This window comes from Triticum urartu, chromosome 7A (assembly GCF_056163025.1).
Source record: "Triticum urartu cultivar PI428250 chromosome 7A, HENAU_Tu73, whole genome shotgun sequence".
Lineage (NCBI taxonomy): Eukaryota > Viridiplantae > Streptophyta > Magnoliopsida > Poales > Poaceae > Triticum > Triticum urartu.
Window position 1 is genome coordinate 91,818,007 of NC_141879.1, and position 21,845 is coordinate 91,839,851.

General features: G+C 41.7%; 1 protein-coding gene and 2 pseudogenes across 1 annotated transcript; all 3 read right to left on the reverse strand.

Moving 5' to 3' along the window:
- Nucleotides 1-3,311: 3,311 nt before the first annotated feature.
- LOC147958154 (uncharacterized) lies at nt 3,312-4,751 on the reverse strand (annotated as a pseudogene).
- Nucleotides 4,752-11,968: 7,217 nt separating this feature from the next.
- Nucleotides 11,969-13,388, reverse strand: LOC125518666 (uncharacterized). Its single transcript, XM_048683491.2, has 2 exons — nt 13,123-13,388; nt 11,969-12,009 (listed from the first exon to the last, which is right to left on the reverse strand). Exons 1-2 carry the CDS (start codon nt 13,385-13,387, stop codon nt 11,969-11,971), a joined length of 306 nt encoding a protein of 101 aa, XP_048539448.2. The 5' UTR covers nt 13,388.
- A 178-nt stretch (nt 13,389-13,566) lies between these two features.
- LOC147958155 (uncharacterized) lies at nt 13,567-14,072 on the reverse strand (annotated as a pseudogene).
- Nucleotides 14,073-21,845: the final 7,773 nt, after the last annotated feature.

Consider the following 21,845-nt stretch of genomic DNA (forward strand, 5'->3'; position numbering starts at 1 on the left):
TTATCGGAGACTTCATATCTCTCAATCGGGGCATTTGCTTGAAATATTAACTTCAACTCCTGGAACATCTCATATGCTCCATGACGTTCAAAATGTCGTTGAGGTCCCGGTTCTAAGCTGTAAAGCATGGCACACTGAACTATCGAGTAGTCATCAGCTTTGCTCTGTCAGGTGTTCATAACATCTGGCATTGCTCCTGCAGCGGGTTTGTCACCTAGCGGTGCTTCCAGGACGTAATTCTTCTGTGCAGCAATGAGGATAATCCTGAAGTTACGGACCCAGTCCGTGTAGTTGCTACCATCATCTTTCAACTTAGCTTTCTCTAGGAACGCATTAAAATTCAACGGAACAACAGCACAGGCCATCTATCTACAACAACATAGACATGCAAAATACTACCAGGTACTAAGTTCATGATAAATTAAAGTTCAGTTAATCAAATTACTTAAGAACTTCCACTTAGATAGACATCTCTCTAATCATCTAAGTGATCACATGATCCATATCAACTAAACCATGTCCGATCATCACGTGAGATGGAGTAGTTTTCAATGGTGAACATCACTATGTAGATCATATCTACTATATGATTCACGCTCGACCTTTCGGTCTCCAGTGTTCTGAGGCCATATCTGCATATGCTAGGCTCGTCAAGTTTAACCCGAGTATTCCGCGTGTGCAAAACTAGCTTGCACCCGTTGTATGTGAACGTAGAGCTTATCACACCCGATCATCACATGGTGTCTCGGCACGACGAACTGTAGCAATGGTGCATACTCAGGGAGAACAGTTATACCTTGAAATTTAGTGAGAGATCATCTTATAATGCTACCACCGAACTAAGCAAAATAAGATGCATAAAGGATAAACATCACATGCAATCAATATAATTGATATGATATGGCCATCATCATCTTGTGCCTTTGATCTCCATCTCCAAAGCACTGTCATGATCACCATTGTCACCGGCTTGACACCTTGATCTCTACTAAAGCATCATTGTCGTCTCGCCAACTATTGCTTCTACAACTATCGCTACCACTTAGTGATAAAGTAAATCAATTGCATGGCGATTGCATTTCATACAAAAAAGAGACAACCATATGGCTCCTGCCAGTTGTGGATAACTGTGTTACAAAACATGATCATCTCATACAATACAATTTAGCATCATGTCTTGACCATATCACATCACAACATGCCCTGTAAAAACAAGTTAGACGTCCTCTACTTTGTTGTTGCAAGTTTTACGTGGCTGCTACGCGTTGAGCAAGAACCGTTCTTACCTACGCATCAAAAACCACAACGTGGTATAGTGATTGCTTTTTGATCTTCAGAAAGAACCCTGTTCATTGAATCCGATTCAACTAAAGCTGGAGAAACAGACACCTAGTAGCCACCTGTGTGAGAAGCACGCCGGTAGAACCAGTCTCGCGTAAGCGTACGCGTAATGTCGGTCTGGGCCGCTTCATCCAACAATGCCACTGAATCAGGAATCAACTAGTGACGGCAAGCAATATGTATATACCTACACCCACAACTCCTTTGTGGTCTACTCGTGCATATAACATCTATGCATAGAACTGGCTCAGATGCCACTGTTGGGGAACGCAGTAATTTCAAAAAAAATCCTACGTACACGCAAGATAAAGGTGATGCATAGCAAAGAGAGGGGAGAGTATCGTCTACGTACCCTCATAGACCTTAATCGGAAGTGTTATGACAACGCGGTTGATGTAGTCATACGTCTTCATGATCGACCGATCTAGCACCGAAGGTACGTCACCTCCGCGATCTGCACACGTTCGGCTCGGTGATGTCCCGCTAACTCACGATCCAGTAGAGCTTTGAGGAGAGTTTCGTCAGCACGACGGCGTGATGACGGTGATGATGTTGCTACCGGAACAGGGCTTCGCCTAAGCACCGCTACGATATAACCGAGGTGGATTATGGTGGAGGGGGCACCGCACACGGCTAAAAGATCAATGATCAACTTGTATGTCCATGGGATGCCCCCTCCCCCGTATATAAAGGAGTGGAGGAGGGGGAGGGCCGGCCCTCTCTATGGCGCGCCCTAGGGGAGTCCTACTCCCTCCGGGAGTAGGATTCCCCCCCCCCTTCCAAGTAGGAGTAGGAGAGGAAAGAAGGAGGAGAGAGGGAGGAAGGAAAGGGCCCCCTCCCCTCCCAATTCGTATTGGGCTTGGGGGGCGCCTCCCTCTTTTTCCTTCCCTCTCCTCTATTCCACTAAGACCCATATACTCCCCGGGGGGTTCTGATAACCTCCCGGTACTCCGGAAAAATGCCCGAACCACTCGGAACCATTCCGATGTCCAAACGTAGGATTCCAATATATCGATCTTTACGTCTCGACCATTCCGAGACTCCTAGTCATGTCCGTGATCAAATCCGGGACTCGGAACTACCTTCGGTACATTAAAACACATAAACTCATAATGCCGATCGTCACCGAACGTTAAGCGTGCGGACCCTACGAGTTCGAGAACTATGTAGACATGACCGAGACATGTCTCCGGTCAATAACCAATAGCGGAAAATGGATGCTCATATTGGTTCCTACATATTCTACAAAGATCTTTATCGGTCAAACCGCATAACGATATACGTTGTTCCCTTTGTCATCGGTATGTTACTTGCCCGAGATTCGATCGTCGGTATCTCAATACGTAGTTCAATCTCGTTACCGGCAAGTCTCTTTACTCGTTTCGTAATGCTACATCCCGTAACTAACTCATTAGCTACATTTCTTGCAAGGCTTATAGTGATGTACATTACCGAGAGGGCCCAGAGATACCTCTCTGGCAATCGGAGTGACAAATCCTAATCTTGATCCATGCCAACTCAACAAACACCATCAAAGACACCTGTAGAGCACCTTTATAATCACCCAGTTATGTTCTGACGTTTGGTAGCACACAAAGTGTTCCTCCAGTATTCGGGAGTTGCATGATCTCATAGTCATAGGAACATGTATAGTTATGGAGAAAGCAATAGCAACAAACTAAACGATCATCGTGCTAAGCTAACAGATGGGTCACGTCAATCACATCATTCTCTAATGATGTGATCCTGTTAATCAAATGAAAACTCATGTCTATGGTTAGGAAACATAACCATCATTGATTCAGCGAGCTAGTTAAGTAGAGGCAAACTAGTGACACTTTGTTTGTCTATGTATTCACACATGTACTAAGTTTCCGGTTAATAAAATTCTAGCATGAATAATACACATTTATCATGATATAAGGAAATATAAATAACAACTTTATTATTGCCTCTAGGGCATATTTCCTTTAGAAAATGCTCTCTGAACATTTGGCGTTGCCACCGGGAGAATCAATACCAATTTTAAAAGCAAGTACACCCAAATGATGAACTATATGTCTCCCTGTTTGGACAAGCTTAACCGAGAGATTAACAAGATTTCCAAGGCCCCACACACAATCAAAAAACCACACACAATCATCATTTCCCTTGGCAACAACAACAAGAACTAGCTGGAGCTGATGTGCAAAACAATGAATATAATAGGCAGAAGGTGGCTCTTTCATGATCAATGTTTTCAATCCTTTAATTTCTCCTCTCATATTACTAGCCCCATTATATCCTTGCCCACGAATTTGTGTTATAGTCAAACCATGATCAATAAGTAAAGTTTCAATTGCTTCCTTAAGTGACAATGAAGTAGTGTCACTTACATGAACAACTCCAAGAAAGTGCTCAGACGGCCTCCCTACTTTATCAACAAAACACAAGCATAAAGCTAGTTGTTCTTTATGTGATACATCACTAGACTCATCGGCTAGAATAGCATAGTGCTCATCACCAAGCTCATCAATAATTTTCTTTCTAGTAAGTTGTGCACAACATTGAATAATCTGATGTTGTATCTGATGAGATGTCAATTGGCAGTTACCTGGTGCATTCTTCAAAACATACTTATTTGCCTCCTCACTATTTGCTGCAAGCCACTTCAATAGCTCAAGGAAGTTTTCTCTATTGCTAGACTGTTCACTTTCATCATGCCCATGAAATGTCAATCCTTGATGAAGAAGAAACTGCAAGAATCTAAGTGAATACTTCAACCTCATCTTGTAAAGATGTAGATCCTCACTGTTCACCTTGACAAAAAGATCATCAATTGCTGCATGAGGATTCACAAATAAGTTATATCTCTCTTGAGCTGCATTATGCACACTTGATACGCAACCAACATGCTTAAGAAGAGCATCCTCTCTATTCCAATTACTCCAACCACCATCAGTAAATGCATTAGTTCCCTTACCACTAGTTTTTTCTCTTTGAACAAGTAACATACAAAGCAAAATGCAGATTCCTTCTTGATACTATATTCAAGCCAACTATGATTATGAAGCCACAAAGGATTGAATGAACGTTCTCTGATCCCAATTGTTCTTTTTTTAAAAGTCATGTGCATAAAGTTTGAATGGATTTTTAAGGATATATGCTCTTCGAACTGCATCTTGATCATTAATAGGATAACTTGCAATGGGTAGCCTGTCCCCGGGATCATGTTTAAGATGACTAAAATCATAAACCGGTGGTGATGGCGGTGACACGTCCTCAGTTTGCTCTATGGTCACATTTGACATAGACAATGTTGGTTCTTCAATTTGCTCTTCGATCACAACCGGCATACACACAACTTCGCGGGTCTGCTCTTCAGCTACATCCGACATATTATCTGCCTTCTTCTTATTCCCTATCTTCATAGCTTCTCTTTGAAAAAGAGAAACAATGTCTGCTGCCCTCTTCATTCTTCAACAAATCTGCAAGAATACTACTTTCTATCAGTACTGCTTCCTATCCATAAAGCTAATTGAGGCAGAACATAGTGCAAAAAAGCAAACCCTAAATCATAAATTTGGGGTAAATCATGAATTTGGGGTACGTGTTTTCAGTACCTCACCGCAGCTGGATTTGGAGGGGGCGAGGGTAGGGCCGCCAGGCAGCCGCCCGACGAGCTGCAGCAGGGGCGCAGGCAACCGGACTCCGGCAGGGCCAAGGCGCAGCCGCGTGCTGGGACAGGGCTCGCCGCGCGTGCAGGGAGATGCGCCTGGATCGAGGGCCGGGCGGGCGGGCTGGAGAAGAGGCGAGAGCTGGGGGCTTCCTCGACGGCTAGGCGGTGGCAGGGGCGCCGAGCGCGAACGACGGCGAGGAACGGCGAGGCGAGGCGCGGAGGCGGCTATCGGGGTCGAGCAGGTGCGAGGGAGCAGTGGGCGTCGGGGAATTGGCCGCAATTTAGATATGGACGGTCTGTTTATTGGGCTATTTTTTTCTGGCCCATTTAGAATGTATATGTATATGGCCTGTCTCATAATCTCAGGGTGGGCCGCAGCCCACCCTGGCCACCCTATACATCCGCCACTGGTTCGAGGGACTGTTCGCGAGCGGTTCGCGGGATCATTCATCGATGGTTTGAAGGACTCCAAGTACGATCTACACCAACACGATCTTGTTCCGCTGCAACTCGGTGACGGTAACGATCATGATCCCGACCTATTATGCATCTTCATATTGATCTTGGGTGTGCGTATACGCGTTTTTTTTTCTACTATGTTTCCCAACATCTTGAGTACCAAGTCTTGATTCTCAGGGTGAAAACCCAACGTCTGGCCTTTATTTGTTGTACCTGGAAACACCTTGTTGAAGGCATTGCTTTTGGTGAACTCGGACTTTCTCCAGCATGAAAACCCAAGATCTTCGATCGGGCAACGACAACGGTTGTTCATTGTTTTCTTCTTGGAGGCATTGCTTTTGAAGAACCACTTGTAATCCCGGTGTATCCATGATGTCGTTGGACATCTTGTTGATACAGAGGCAGGGTGTAATTGATATCTTCGTGATATTAATATATTCGCTTTCTAAAAAAAAAGGAAAGTAAGTAGAGACTGCAACCGTGTAGCTCATTAGCTGGCTGCGTTGGCAGTTTTTTTTCCCTGCCAGCGAGTGTGCCTCCGCTTATTTCTACCATTTGTAATACTGATTGTAACCCGGGCCTCCCCCCCGATAATCCGGTTTCCATATATTGCACTCTTGACCGGTTGACCCTAAAAAGAAAAGGCGAAATGTCTGAAGTTGTCATGCAGACGTAAAAGAACAATGTAATGTGCTTCTTACAGCATTGTGGGATACTTTTACAACGTGCGCAGCAAAATGCAGCAACTCGTGTCCGGATACATTTATTTTTTGACAAAAAAGCAGCAGGGTGCTGATTTTCATTGATGAAGAAGAGTACAGAATAACAAAACTCACTGCAAGAAATGTACCTAGCAACATTGTCAAGGCATTTACAGACTAATGTCACCGCACCATTGTTCAAACAGTTTCGGAATTTCAGAACGGTGATGCCAACGCAAATAGGTTCATATATTTCCAGGAGAACGGACCAAGTTAAGCTAGCAGACAAGGTTGTCAGAATCGCGATTTTGAATCGAATCGGAACCCCGATGGTAGGATCGCAAATCATAGAATCTTCACTATCAGAATCGTAGAAGCGTAGACTCTATGAAGTAAAATCGTAGAATCAGAGGGGTTAGTTTGGGTCGTAAAGTCGTAGAATCGTATAATAGAATCGCGATTCTGACAACCTTGCTAGCAGAAACACAACAACTGCTGGGTTTTCCTGAACCCATATCTCAACGAAATAAACTGGGTGGGTTCTCATGTCGTCGTGTCTGAGGGAGCAACACTTCTAAAGATGTGAGCAGTAAGGCGACTTCTAGGGGTCATGGCTCTGGTATCTCTCTGCTATGCATCGACATCCAGGTACCGCAGCTCGGCATGGGCTGAATTAGCAGAAAAATAGTTAAGCAGATCAAGAAGAAAGCTGATGTACAAAACCTCGAAACACTATAATACAGCCCGGATTTTGTCCACTAATTATTTATTTGAAACAATTACAGTAGGCTAAGAAACATAAAACAGTGTATTCTCTGTTAAGCTGAACTGATTTCGGTTTTGAGGTTCCAGATTTTACCACTAGCGGCATATAGCATTACACTAAAGAACTGAATGATCTGAATCAAAGAACGGTAGCATCAAAACCAGTAGTTTCCATATCAAGGATCAGTGTGAATCTTTGACTTATGAAATGATTTCCCCCCAACAAACAACTAGGTTCAGGCTGATAAATACAGCAACTCTTACTGATGCCTATAATCCTACAATAGTTCAGACTATTTCCAAGTCCTAACTGAAAATAATTTAGCAAAAATTTCAGTAAACTGCTCTTCAGACTAGCACTGTTTTCCAAGTCTCGAACACTGTTTTCCAAGCACAAGCCGATTAGCGCTGACTCAACTGCAAATATGAGGAGAAGAGTAGGAAGTTGAGGGCCTCGATCTTACCTGGCGTCCCGGGCATGACGACGACGATGTGGAAGAGCGGGCCGCTGGTGGGCAGGAGGTCGACGAGGAGTGGAAAAAGCCGACCATCACGTGTGCGGAAGCACATGACGAGGTTGGGGACGTCCACGACGGCAGCCAGCCGCCTGGCCAGCTCGTTCCTCAGGCGGAATACGGACCTCCCCCTGAACACGAACGGTGCGTGGCCGAAGTTCAAGGTGAGAAACCGTCGCCGTGCTCGGTTTCCGTCACTAGGTGGGCTTGTGGGCCGCAGCAAGTGAGATCCGCACGGAGTCGTCCAAAAGACAACACTGTAGATTCTAAAAAAAACTGTAGCCCAGCCCCAAGCAGTGGCTCTTCTCCATCATTGTCATTGAAGTACTTTCTCAGGAACAGTGGCCACTACATGCTAGGTTGCACCACCAACTGGTTTTCCAAAAATCCACGTTGATGCAGGTGTAGCCAGACCAGCCGACCAAGTGTTGGGGGATCAGCGGTGCGGTTGTGTGCCGAGATGAGCATGGCAAATTCCTTGGATCGTTAGCCATTGTTGTGCATGGAGTCATCAGCTACACACTTTGAAGCTATTCCTCATAAACACATCATCTTGAGAAAGCCAGATAATATTCGTCATAGCATTGCTCTTGTAGAGTGAATGAATTCCTTATAGGATTTTCTTACTAACAGCGTGTGATGAAATCCGAACGCCGCCGGTAACCTGGCGAACTACCAAAATCATCCAGAAAAAACGGGCATGACGCTGATGACAACGTATTAGCAACGTGCGGCCCTGGCTAACACCGCTAGTAAGACACATCTAGGAAGCCCTCCAGCCGGAAAGTACTAGTGGTGCTTGCCATATACCGCACGCCACTAATGATCAAAGTATTGCGTCCTTGCAATGGCTAGACGCCACTAGTAATCTATGCTTGGCAAGCGTGTCAGCCCCATTGACTTTCGGGCGTGAGAGACATGGTGTGGACATGATGGTCTGGACGGCGCCCATGCGGAGAGGGTCGGAGAGTCTAGGAGTGGTGAGGAAAAAGGAGAGGTATGGTGCGGTGTGGACGACGCTGGAGGCCTGCTTGAATAGGCATGGTCAGGCGAACAAACGGGAAGCCGGTTTCAATGCGGCACAACAGCCAAAATAGGCTTATTGGTCGTCGCGTCGGCACTGAAGCGGCGGTGACCACTCGTCCAGCCGTGTCGCTTTGGCCGGCATTAAAGTCGTGGAGTCGCGTCCGCTCTGGAGCAACGTTGACCGGCATGAATGCGCGGCGACCATTTCGCGCCGTGGGATTTTCGGACGAGGAGGTTTTCGGGTGGGACTGGGTTGTCAGATTTGTGTGGGTGCGATACGGACACCCGCAAAGCCCCCTCTAGTTTTTATCTGGTTTGTGGGAAACAGACAACCGGGCCGGTCTTTGGACCGATGGGGTATCGCGTTGGATGGCAATTGCGTCCAGGCGCTCGGTCTGGATGGTTGCGGGCGGTTTAATGGTCCATGCCCTAAACTTCTACTCAATTGCAGTTAATCTGTTCCATGCAAAGCAAAACATGTGAGGGAAAAACAAGACCAAGCAAAAGATGCTGGCCCAAGTTCTTACCAAAAGTTGTTACACAACTATTGCAGCAGATAAAAAATCTCATAATTTTGTTAAGCAAAAGTCAGATTAATGTAATTAGCAGAATCTAGTATTCTTATAATGTTATGGGATAAAACCTGAATTTTTTTTCACCATTTATTGAGAAGATTTACAATACGCTAAACCAAATATACTTAGAGGCCTGTTTCGGTACACCCCCCTCCCCCCAACACACACACAAATCGTATAAGGGCAGTATGGTTATTTCATCAACCCATATACCCATCTGTATATGTGAGACGGACAAGGCATCGTATCCACTTTTTTTTATCAAACTTCAAAAAATAGTGCAGGCGTGAATCAAACTCAAGACCTCTTGGTCTAAGGAGGACCACACTAACAAACTAAGACATCCTAATGCTTGTGTATATTTACTATTTTTTTTTGTTTTCTTCTACTTCAGTTCACGGCTGGGCCGGTCCATTGTTGAACCGGTCGTTTTATCACTATTCTTTTTTGTTTTTCTATTCGTTTTTTTTTCTTTTTTCAGTATTTGTTTTTTCTTTTTCGTAAAATTCTCACGTTTATAAAATTTTGTTTAAAATTTCAAAAACTGTTCCTTTTTATATTTTGTTCATAAAGACAAATATTCAAATTTTAGAAAATTTGTACAGATATGTCGAAAATTGTTCGTTTAAATAGAAAAATAATCACATCATTATAATTAATTTTTTGGACATCTATTAAATAGAAAAAATGTTCGTACTAATAGAAACATGCCCACATAAAAAAATCGGCCACTTTCAAAATTTCTGAGCATCTATTAAATTTATGAAAAAGAATAAAAAATGGGAACATGTTTTGAAATTCCAATTCCAAAACATTTTTATAGTTTGAAAAAAATATTTGAAAACAATAACATTTTGATTATTCAAAAATATTTCAAATTTTAAAACAGGTTTTAAAATGAATAATAATGCTTAAAAATGAAATTAACGAAAAAATAGAAAAAATACGCTCAGGCCTTGCCCAACTAGGGACGACATCGGTTCCGTCGGGTGCTTGTTGGGCCGGCCCAAATATTCGCTGGTTTGAAAAAAGTTCATTAATTTTGAAAAGGTATGTTTATATATTTGAAAAAATTACAGGATTTTATAACTCGTTTATAAAAGTTTAAAATAGTTTCTGGATATGGAAAAAAGTTCATTAATTTGAAAACAAAGTTTGCGAATATAATAAAATGGTCACGAATTTAAATGGAAAAAAGTCCGCGTATGGCGTTCAGGTTGGGCGAAAGGTTCCGTCTCAAAGTACCTTTTTCGATATCGTTCAAATGGACCAAATGGTTTCTAGGGCATTGTATCACCATTCCAAGGCACTATACCATGTTTTTGTGATTTCGACAATTCCGCATTTTCAAATAATGTTCGTGCTACACAATTTATTTGGAATTTAGAAAATTATCCTGTATTCAAATTTTTTCTACACAAATTACCAAAAATGTTCGCGGAAATTCAAAATAAATTGGTTTCAAATTTTTGTTCATATTTTCTGATTTTTCGTAGAAATTTCAAATTACGCAGTGTTTTTTCAAAAAATGTCCGTGGCCAAAATTTTACTCTACCTAACAAGTTAGTTAGAGATTTGGCTAACAAGTTAGTTGTAGATTCGGAACAGAGAGAGGTGGTTGTGAAATATCTGAAGTGCTCTTTTATTCATTTCATTTCTTTATTTTTCCTGCTTGATAATGATTTTGTTTTCCTCTGCTTCACACATTCTGAGATAGTGTCGGACCTTCCAATGTACTCCCTCCGTCCGAAAAAGCTTGTCCCTCAAATGGACATATCTAACACCAACTTAGTGCTAGATAGATCCATTTGAGGGACAAGCTTGGGACAAGCTTTTTCGGACGGAGGGAGTATCTCATTCCTTGATCATCGGTAATTGACGAACAGAAGTGAGTACCACTTTGTGGCAGGTTGATGACTTGGAGTAGTTTAATGAGATTGATGGGTGAATTGACATCAACTGCAAAATCAGATGGGTATATGGACAGCATAGAAGATTATGTGAATCTAACAGGTGAAGAGTCAAACCCGCAAAAAAAGGGATGAAGAGTCTATTAGTACTCCATAAGATTGCAGAGTCAAGTCTTATTTTACTCTACCTAAAATATGGAGTTGAAGTATTTGGGTCAACTTTACATGCCATGAGTATCTTGGCCGCAGACTACCATCCTCGTACTCTACATACTGCAATCCCACAATAAAGAAAAAAGAAGAAGCAAAAGATACATTTTTACTGACCTTCAAACGTTTCAGTAGTCAATACTGAAACAAGAGAGACAGAGACAGAGAGGGAAAGACACAGAAACCGAGAAGGAAGCATAAAATGTCTGAAGTTGTTGTCATGCTCATGAACAATGTACTGTGCAGAAACTAGCATTCTAACTAGCATTCTAACACGCACGTAACCTGGGATACAACCTGAATTTTTGTTCAAAAAAACTACCATAGGCTAACACGCAAGCAAGTAAAATGCAATCAAATACACCACGCACGCAGCAAAATGCAGCAAGTCGTGTATGGGTGCATTAACCTCACCATGTTCAGAACTCCGGTCTCCATGAAAACACAAATTCATTTAAGAGAATAAAAAAACTTTAAGCGGAATAACAAAACTCAAGTGCTCAACTCACTGCATTTAAGAGAAATGCGGCTAACAACAATTAAGTAGTAGCCATTGTCAACGCAATACAGACCAATGCCACTGCACCATTGTACAAACAGTTTCAGAATTTTAGAACCGTGATGGCAAAGCAAATAGGTTTCCTACTGTCAGGAGAACAAACCAAGTTTAAGTAGCAGGAACACATGAACTGCTGGGTTTTCCTGAACCCATATCTCTATGAAAGGAACTGGGTTCTAATGTCGTCGTGTCCGAGGCGGCGACACTTCTGAAGAGGTGGACAGGAAGGCGACTTCTAGGGGTATCTCTCTACTCTGCATTGACATCCGCGTACCGCAGCGCCGCGTGGGCTGAATTAGCAGGAAAATAGTTAAATTGTTAGGCATTATGTGTCACAGGTACTGCTACAGTTTTAAATAAGAAGATAAAAAAGAAAGCTGATGTACAAAACCTCAAAACAATGTAAAGTGCTGTGGGCTAAAAAACAATTACAGTAGACTAAAAAACAGGAATCATTATCTTCTATATGAAGCTGAACTAGGCAGACTGAACTGATTTTGATTTTCAAGTTCCAAAGTACCATCAAAACCATTGGTTTACGTATCAAGGTTCAGTATGGACTTTTTACTTATGAAATGATTCCCCACCCCTAGCAAACAACTATCTTCAGACAATCTTCTAGCATCTGTCCATAAACCCAACAGGCACAATGTTGTGCCTATTAACCACGTACTTATTTAATCCAACAGCAGTTCATACTATTTCCATGTCTTAACTCCTAACTGAAAGTCTGAAACAGATTATCAAAAGTTCGGAACAAGTACAGTAGGCTAGAAAATAGGAACCTATGTGAAGCTGAACTAGGCAGACTGAACTGATTTGGGTTTTCAAATTCCAAAGTCTTCCACTAGCGGCATATATCGTATTAAAGCACAGTAGCATCAAAACGAATAGTTCACATATCAAGGTTTAGTGTGGATTTTAAATCTGTCCATAATAGCATTCAAAGAACTGATTTGATTCAACAACTTTTACTGAAAGTCTGAAACACATTAGGAAAAGTTTCAGACCACATAAACTGTTTTTCAGACTAGTAGTTTCGAATACCCAAACTTTTACACTACCCCCCCCCCCCCGCCCCGGCACACATTCATTCAGCAACATTCTAGCATCTGTCCATAAATACAATTTACTGATGTCTATAATCGTACTGCAGTACAGACTATTTCCATAAACCCAGCCGGCACAATGTCATGCCTGTTGACCACCTACTGATTTAATTCAGCAACTTGTACTGACAATTTCCATGTCTTAACTACTAACCGAAAGGCTGAAACAGATTATCAAAAGTTTCAGACTACACCGGTTTCAGTAAACTGCTTTTTCAGAATTCAGACTAGTAGTTCAAGACTACTGCGAATATGAGTTTCTTGCCAAAGGAGAAGAGTAGGAAGGTTTCTCACCAGGCGTCCCGACGATGACGACGAAGATGTGGAGGGTATGGCCGCTGCTGGGCAGGTCGACGACGAGTGGAAACATCCGGCCATCACGTGTGGGGAGGCCCATGACGAGCTCGGAGTCGTCCAAGTCTACCATGGGGCGCAGCAGCCTGACCAGCTGATTCCTCAGGCGGAACACGGACCTCCCCCTGAACACGAACGAGCCGCGGGTGATGAGGCCCCCGAGGATGTTCCGCCACATGTACATGATCATCCGCGACCGCAACATGGGGTGGCGAAACTGCAGTTGAGTCGCAAAGAACCATCGCCAAATCAAAGAAGCCAAAGAAACCATGGTCGCAACCAAGAAGCAGCGCAAATTTGGCAAGAACAGAGCATGCGAATGAAAGAAAATCCAAGACCCAATTCATCAAATTGGGGAAGAATCAAGGAACGGGCGTGGCGGGCTCATCCCAATCGGACGTGGAAGGGGAGGCATGACCTCCCTGGCGGGGATTTGCTCCACGACCCAGAGCATCTTCCTGCTGATGTTGTCAAGGTCGTGGACGAAGTCGACGGTGGCGCCGGTGTTCCGGAACCTCCCGTTGGCGCGGAGGCAGGCGCCGTCGACGTTGCGGAGGTAGACCTCTTCCTAGGATTCTGACAGGATGGCCTGCCAAACGAGTGGCTCCACCTCAGGATGGTCGTAGTCGCGCTGCTCGACGCGGAGCCCGTGGTGGCCGGGCGGCGCCGGTCCGTCCGTGGCGGCGAGGTAGTGGCCGTAGGCAGCGCTGTGGAGGAGCAGGAACTGTCCGTCCTCTCCCGGGTGCCGGTGCACCGCCCAAGCCGCGTTCATAGACTCCCGGCGGACGCGGAGGTTGACGCCATGTCCGTCCTCGTCGGCGTGCAGGTACGTGCCGTGCACGCGGCTGCGCAGCCGCACGTGCTGTCCGTGATGGAACTGATCCATCTGTCACCGGTGAAGATGGAGAGCAGAGGCGCGCGGGGGAAGGAGAGGTGAGTTCTTCCGTTGGTTTCTTGGCGCTGCGGCGAGGCGGAGAAGAGAAGAAGCGAGAGCTGTTGGTTGAGACGGTTGCGTTGGGCGCCAAGACCAGATTATTTCAAGGCTCAGCTTTCGGCACTAGGTGGGCCGTTGGACATAGGTCCCGATGCCCGCGCAAGTTTGATCCAGCCCAACTAACTGCCCACAACCCCTAAAATAAACAATCTAATCGTCCACAATCACCACAAAAAAAAAATCTAATCGTCCACAATCCCTGAAAAGAAAAACAACAATGCGGAGGACTATGTATACCTACATCAATATCTCGATTGTGTCGTACTATGGTCTCCGCCGCCGCCGCTGTTTGAGAAACTAAGGTCCCTCGCCTCCGGCTGTCATCTTGGCGTTGAGAGGTGTGGGGACCTCAGATCTTCAAGAGCTCTATGTTTCGCGCAAAAAAATTATAAGAAATAAATGTACACGGCTTATCAAGAATACAGAGTTTTTCATGGCTTTGGTTTTGATCTCAGCTTCATAATCATCCTTTGGATGTTAACCAGGAATTACTGTTCCCATTTTTTAATAAACTAGAGACGTCAAAATCAACTCCACATATTTCTAACTGAACTTTACGATATGAAAATATCTACAAGCTACATTTAGTTACCAAAATATATGGGAGCAAGTTTGTCATGGTTGCAACTAACTTTTGTGTAATTAGCTGATGTTCTATGTATGAGTACTGTACAGCTGCCCTAATCACATGAAAGGTGTGTTTAATCAATGTGTCAGTTATTAGCTAAACTACTCCCTCCTTTTGCAAATATAAGATGTTCCAACTTTTTCAGAATCGGATGCATATAGACACCTTTTGGTGTGTTTGTTCACTCATTTTAATCTATATGTAGTTTATAGTGAAATATCTAAAACATCTTTATATTTGTGAATGGAGGGAGTAATAATTAGGACTAATTAGCATATGAGTATTACAGTATACCATCCAGTTTACAATAGAACAGTCATTATGCATTAATATTTTTGTGTTAGTATTACATTTATTCATCCGCCTATATTGATGAGCGGCACATTAATGGAGGCCTCATCACCTAATCACAAGTGCCATAAAATTGAGTGGTGTCCACACATTGATATAGCCATAGAGGTCCGCAATACAACAAACACATTGGTAGCATTTGTTAGCTATTTAGATATATTAAAACTGAGCGCTTTTCCAGCCATCTCAGACCATTAGCACTCTTGGCCATCGGATCTTTCAGTTTTAGGCATTTTCGGCCATCCAATCAAACTCATGTGCACTAATTCTCGCTACCGGACTGGGAAGCTACTCCCGCAACAAAATTGAAGACCTGCAGTTAATTGGGCCCTCGTTCTTGTATGAAGCCCACCGAACAATCCTCCCTCCACCTTCCTCTTCTCGCGATCGAGCCTCGATCCGATCCAGCACATGTACGGGTGTACGATTTACTCAAAAAATGTAAGGGTGTACGACCGACCTACGCGGAGCGAGGCGAACGACGTGGTGCGGACCTTGCCAATCGATGCAGGAGAGAAGCGATGGACGCATTGGCAGCAGGTGCAGAAGGGAGAAGTAGCGCTGCAGGCATTGAGTGGCGATTGAAGTCGATCCGCCGTAATTAAGCCACCAAAGCATCAGTTCCTATTACTCATTTATGGCAGGTAATGCGCGCCACTTGCCGGTGCCGATTAATGGATGCAGTTACTATTTCAAAAACCTACACGTACTTGAGTTCATTCGCCTATGGTAACTTTAGTCAATAACCCTCACGCTCTCATGTCTCATAACCATAGGATATATCCCTCACGCTCTCATGTCTCATGTTCCCCTTCTTCCTCCGGCCGTAACACCTTGAGCACCTATGGTTATTGACTAAAGTAGCCCCTCCATCTTCGACCTTACTGTAGAATTTTCCCTACAATTCCATCTTCAACCTAACAATTCTGTTGATTTATTTTCAATCTTAATTTTGTACAAGCAGTGTACATCTTGCTTCTGGTCTATCAGTTCTGCAGGCTAATTCGGATGGTTCGTTCTCATATCTTGTTTGGATTGTTCTTCATATGACAATTGCATGCCTGGTAATTTCTTCACGGGCAGCCATGCCCTGTCTCTTCATGCTTTACTATCCATGTAACTAAGTGTTCTTTCTCTGGCAATCCACAGTGAGAATTATTGATATGTATGTGTATCATTCATGCCATGATATTGTGTGTTGATGTATTCCACAGATTACTTACAACAATAAAGTTCCCTGATAATTTCGTTCCTAAATACACAGTATAACACATTGAGGAAAATCATTGGCTCGCATTAGATACAGGAAACAGGGAAAATTAAGATCAGGTCTAGAGTACTGCATGATGCATCTGGCCACATTTCCTTCTAAATGAAGAGTACAAAGGTGTCCTTGAAGGTAAATATTTTTTGAAAGATCCCTTGAAGGTAAATTTAATTTTCGCATTTGATGCCCATTTGTTCCAAATGTATATAATAATCAACAAGATCTTGAACGTGAATGTAGACACTGGTTCGGCTAGAAGACATAAGATCTTACTTTTGGCCTTCCACAAGTATCTTCTCATTCCTAAAGCAGAAGAAGAGCTTGCTTCTTCACAGGTGTTGTTGCCTACAAGGGAAACAACGTGAGCGAGATGAGGCTTTGAGGACCTGTGATATAATGCTCGACGGGAATACCAAAGTTTGCACTTTACAAAAGAAAATATATATGATGCGTGTTTGTGTCACAAGATATATTACTGACGTGGATTTTTGTAATATCACACTGAATCTTTTCCACATTCCTTATGTATGTATCATAAAATTGTATACTCAATGTAGGTAATCAATTCTGTAGTGATAGCAGTACCAAGTACTCTTGCTAATTTGTTGTTATAATTACAATTTTTTTTGTTGGCAGAGAAGCAAATAGCATTGGAGTTGTTACAACGTGAGCCAAAGGCGAGTACAAAAATCTTCTGCTTGGGAGAAGTTATTTAAGAGATTTTTGATGATTCCTCATTGGATTGCAATCAGTTCAACTCATTTATTCCTTATTACATTTTTCGTAAAATCTTGAGCACAGTGTATATATTTATACTGCTACTTGGGTGATACATGCATTGATTATAAATAGAACTGTTTGCGGATGTTCTCCCAAACTGCTATTTGTTGTACCCCTATTTGCTATGAGGCGTTGATGATGGGAGCAGGAAATATTGTCATACATCACATTCCCGCTGATGAGGTCTTAAATGCAGTAACTTACACAAGATAGAGATACACAAAATTTCATACTCTAGGAAGAATAACTTTCATTACGCGGGTGGTTACTATGATTTTCCTTGCAACAAAATATGCAGGTGAACTAATAACTACCCACTGTTTGTTACAATCGCAGAAGTTTCTTTGTTTCTACTCTCCCGTTTGGCTTCTTAAACCCTGTTTGATTCATAAGTCCTAGGACTTTTTTTAGTCCCAACTTATAAGTCTCAAGTCCTTAAAAAGTCCTTATCTGTTTGGTTCCTGAGACTTAACATGGACTAAAAGACCATATTACAACTATAAGTCCCTATAAGTCCCTCCTTGAGAATCTTATTTCATAAGTCCCAAATGCCCACTTTAAATCCGTCCCTCCTGTTTGGTTTAGATGGGACTTACAGGGACTTTTTTAAGTCCCTAAACCAATAAGTCCCTGGAAACAAACACCCTCTTAGTAGGTATGGTCTTGTGCAATTTTAGCTACGAGTTGATGGTTGTACTTGCCTGAAAGTTTCAGAGATTGTTGCTCCGAGTTGTTTTATTTTTCAATTTAGAATACATTCTTGAACTTTGAGGGAAATTATATCATTTATAAAACAAGAGTTTCAATTTAGAATATGTTCATAAACTTTTAGGGGTGATCATATCATTTATATGTTTAATGTCTTCATATGTATATACAAATTCCAGCCATTCTACTGCCAAAATTGATGGGTGCGGCAACGCGCACCATCATGGTCTAGTGACGAAGTATAGCTTGTATTTGTCAGGACGCCCGTATTCACTGAAGTATAGCTTGTATTTGTCACATATGGAGGAAAAACACTATATTAATACAGATCTCAAATAAGAACACACGGAGAGGATATGGTCCTCGCATGGTGCCATATTCCAAAAGTCCACGTGTCATGCTTTACTAAAAAAACAAATCTCTTAAATCATGCTCTATCAAAAAACGTTGTCTCACAAGCATCAATGTTACAAGCTATATATACAGATAAACGAAGTTGTACAAGTTGTATCACAAGCCGGACACCATGAGAAATCGAATGCCATTTCTTCTTAATTTTTTTCATTTGTGCCCTTGTCCTTGTAATGCTTCTGACACAGGCAGGATTTCCACGGATGATCGATTGACGTGTAGATTTTGTGTTTCAATGTCAAGTAGATGTGCATCCTATACAATAAAGACTTCGTATATATTTTGGGCCGGTGTCCCGATGGCATAGATATTGTTGTATGACATAAAGGTCTGAGAAGTCATACAAGTAGATAATAACACTCCGTTTTTCCATCTAATTGCGAAAGGAAAGTACAGAAAAATAGAATTATCCAACTTGAATAGGATGAAGATACAATAGTAGGTCACAAAAATCTTAAAATGTACATTTTGAACTTCTATAAAAAGCTCTCTGGTGCTCCGACAGAGAATCTTGTTTCCCTAAATGAGGGCACGAATGGGGATATCCCACAATTATGTGCGGAAGAGAATGAGGTGCAATGCTCCTTTCACGAAAAAGGAGGTTTCCGAGGATTATGCAGATGAAGAATAATAAGGTGCCTGGTGCGTACGGATTCTTGGCGGAATTCTATCGGAGATGTTGGGGGGTTATTAAGGGAAACTTGGTGCCCATTTTCGACGATCTTTTAAATGCCCTACTTTAATTGTTCAAGCTTAACTTTGGGACTATTACTTTGTTGGTTAAGAACGAAGTGGCAGTTAGAATTGAGCAGTTCAGGCCCATTTGCCCGTCGAATGTTAGTTTTAAGATTTTTATCAAGGTGGGTACGAATCATCTAACTCAGATTGCGCTCTGTGGTTAAGTTGACTCGGAGTGCTTTCATGCCAGGACGATACATACTAGAGAGTGTTATGGTTTTGCATGAAACTTTACATGAAAGTCATTTCAAGAAACTTGACAAAGTCATCTTCAAAGTGTATTTTGATTGATAAGGCTTGCTGTAGCAAGCTCTGTGGATGAATGGTTTCGATACTGCTTGGAGGAACTAGGTTGAAACCTATGTACAAGGAGGCTATGTTGGTGTCAAGGTAAATGATGATGTTGGTGATTATTACTAGACGTAGAAGGGATTGTTGCAAGGGAGATCCCATTGTCCCATATCCCGTTCAACATTGTTGGAAACATGCTACCAATCCTAATTTGTGGATCCAAAGAGGACATTCAGGTAGGGTGGGGAGGGGTGATCCCACATTTTATGGATGGGGGTGTCTCTATCCTACAATATGCTGATGATACTATAATTTTCATGAAACATGATATGCCTAAGGCAAGAAATATGACATTATTTTTGTGTCTTTTTGAACAACTGTCCGATCTTAAAATAAACTCCCACAAAAGTGAATTATTCTTTTTTGGACGCGCCAAAGGTGAACAAAATAATTACAGGAAATTATTTGGTTGTGAGATTGATCTCTCACGTTTAGTTATCAAGGGATCCCAGTTCACTGCCGAAAATTAATGAACAAAGAATGGAAATGTATTGATGATTGATTAAAAAAAAGCCTAGCTATTGGAAGGGAAAGCCTATGTCTTATGGGGTTATGTTGATTCTTATAAACTCGGTGCTTACAAATATGCCTATGTTTATGCTCTCATTGTTTGAAATACCAGCATGGGGACTGAAAGAATTAGACTTCTATAGATCGTGGTTCTTTTGGCAAAGTGATGAGAATAGAGCAAAATACAGGCTGGCTAAGTGGGATATTTTGTGTACGCCCAAAGACAAAGGGGGATTGGGTAATGAAAACCTGGAGGTTAAGAATAAGTGCCTGCTTAGAAGTGGCTCTATCGGTTTTCCTCTAAGGAGTAGGGGTTATGGATACAGTTATTGCAAAACAGGTACCTACATTCCAAGACCTTATCTCAGGTAACGGCACAACCAAATGATTCACCCTTTGGAAAAGTTTAATGAGAATTAAGGTAGCCTTCTTTAATAGGGGTAACTTTATTATTGGAGATGGGTGCACAACTCGGTTTTGGGAGGAGATACCTTTTTTTTCATTTTCTGTTTCTTTTCTTTTTTTCCTTCTCATTTTTCATTTTTTGCTTTTTTCATTTGCTTTTTCTTTGTGTCTTTCTTTGTTTTTATCAGTTTTTGTTCGTTCTTGGTTTTTCTTTATCTCTTTTGATTTTTATTCTACATTTTTCGTATATGTCAAGAACATTTTTCTAATACATGTTTAACATTTTCTAATGCAAAATAACATTCATTAAATACATGTCCAACATTTTTTTCTATACACATTTTTATTTTACTTTTCATACCATTGATTAAAAAAATTCAAATACAATGTTAACATATTTTGAATACATACTCAACAATTTTTACACATATTTAACATTTTTTAAATTCTTGATTAACATTTTTCGAATACTTGTTCAATATTTTATCTAGTGCCTGATTAAAAAAATATATACATGGTCAAAAAATTTATCATTTTTCTTATCTATGGTCAACATTTTTTCTATACATATTTAACATTTTCCAAATGCTTGATTAACATTTTTTAAATATTTGTTCAATATTTTTAAATAGTTGTTCAATATTTTTCAAAAAAAATGTGTAGAGTGTGTTTTATACTATAGTAATACTATTCATCATCCAGGTTGCAGAATAAGTTATTCTTCACCCGAGGTAATCTTACGATCGCTTCATAAATAAATTACGTTTGGAATACAAATAGTTACATTTATATTGATTTACTACATAAAATTTGGTATAAGAAAACAAAAAAAATAGATTATAAGACCAAAAATATCGTATTTTATGTATGTTTTTATGTTTGTAACTTTATGTAACATAAAATATTTTTTACGGTGAGTATATATTTTCTTATGTTCTCTTTTTATGTATGAAATAAGATAAAATTTATGAAACCAAAAAATACGGTGCATTGACGTCAAAATAGAGAGGGGATGAAGAATAACTATTCCTCACCCAGGGTGACGAATAGCGCGACCCTATATATATTGTCTTATTTTAAAGTATAAATCAAAGTACAAAAATAAAGCAAAAAATAAAAGCAGAAAACGTTAAAAAAGACAGAAAAAGAGGCTGTGGTTTCCTGCGCTCGTGGGATGCCCAGCTCACTCGCCCCTTCAGCGAGTTGGAAAGCTGTACTCGCTGAAGGCAAGATATAGGGATAGGGGTGGGCACACTAACACCGAAAACCGAAAAACCAAACCAAACCAAACCAATTTAACCGATTTATGTGTTTATTCGGTATATGTTTTTTTGGTTTGGTGCCAATTTCGTTTTCTATTCGGTGTTCGGCGCAACTTTGGTTTCCTGCGGCCACAAACCAAAATCACCGAAGAAACCGTTGTTTTTTATGATGGTCGTACGCCCATACGGCCGTACCCGTACGTGATTGTGGTTGTGACCTGTGAACGGCTGAGAGCAGCCCATTTGTCCTTCGGCCCA

What these genes read in the sequence shown, in the direction of transcription:
- LOC125518666 (XM_048683491.2), bottom strand. Translation starts at nt 13,387, where the DNA reads ATGTTGCGGTCGCGGATGATCATGTACATGTGGCGGAACATCCTCGGG. An exon ending in CGTCATCGTCGGGACGCCTG is followed by an intron (nt 12,010 to 13,122) that starts GTGAGAAACCTT and finishes CTGCTAATTCAG; the next exon opens with CCCACGCGGCGCTGCGGTAC.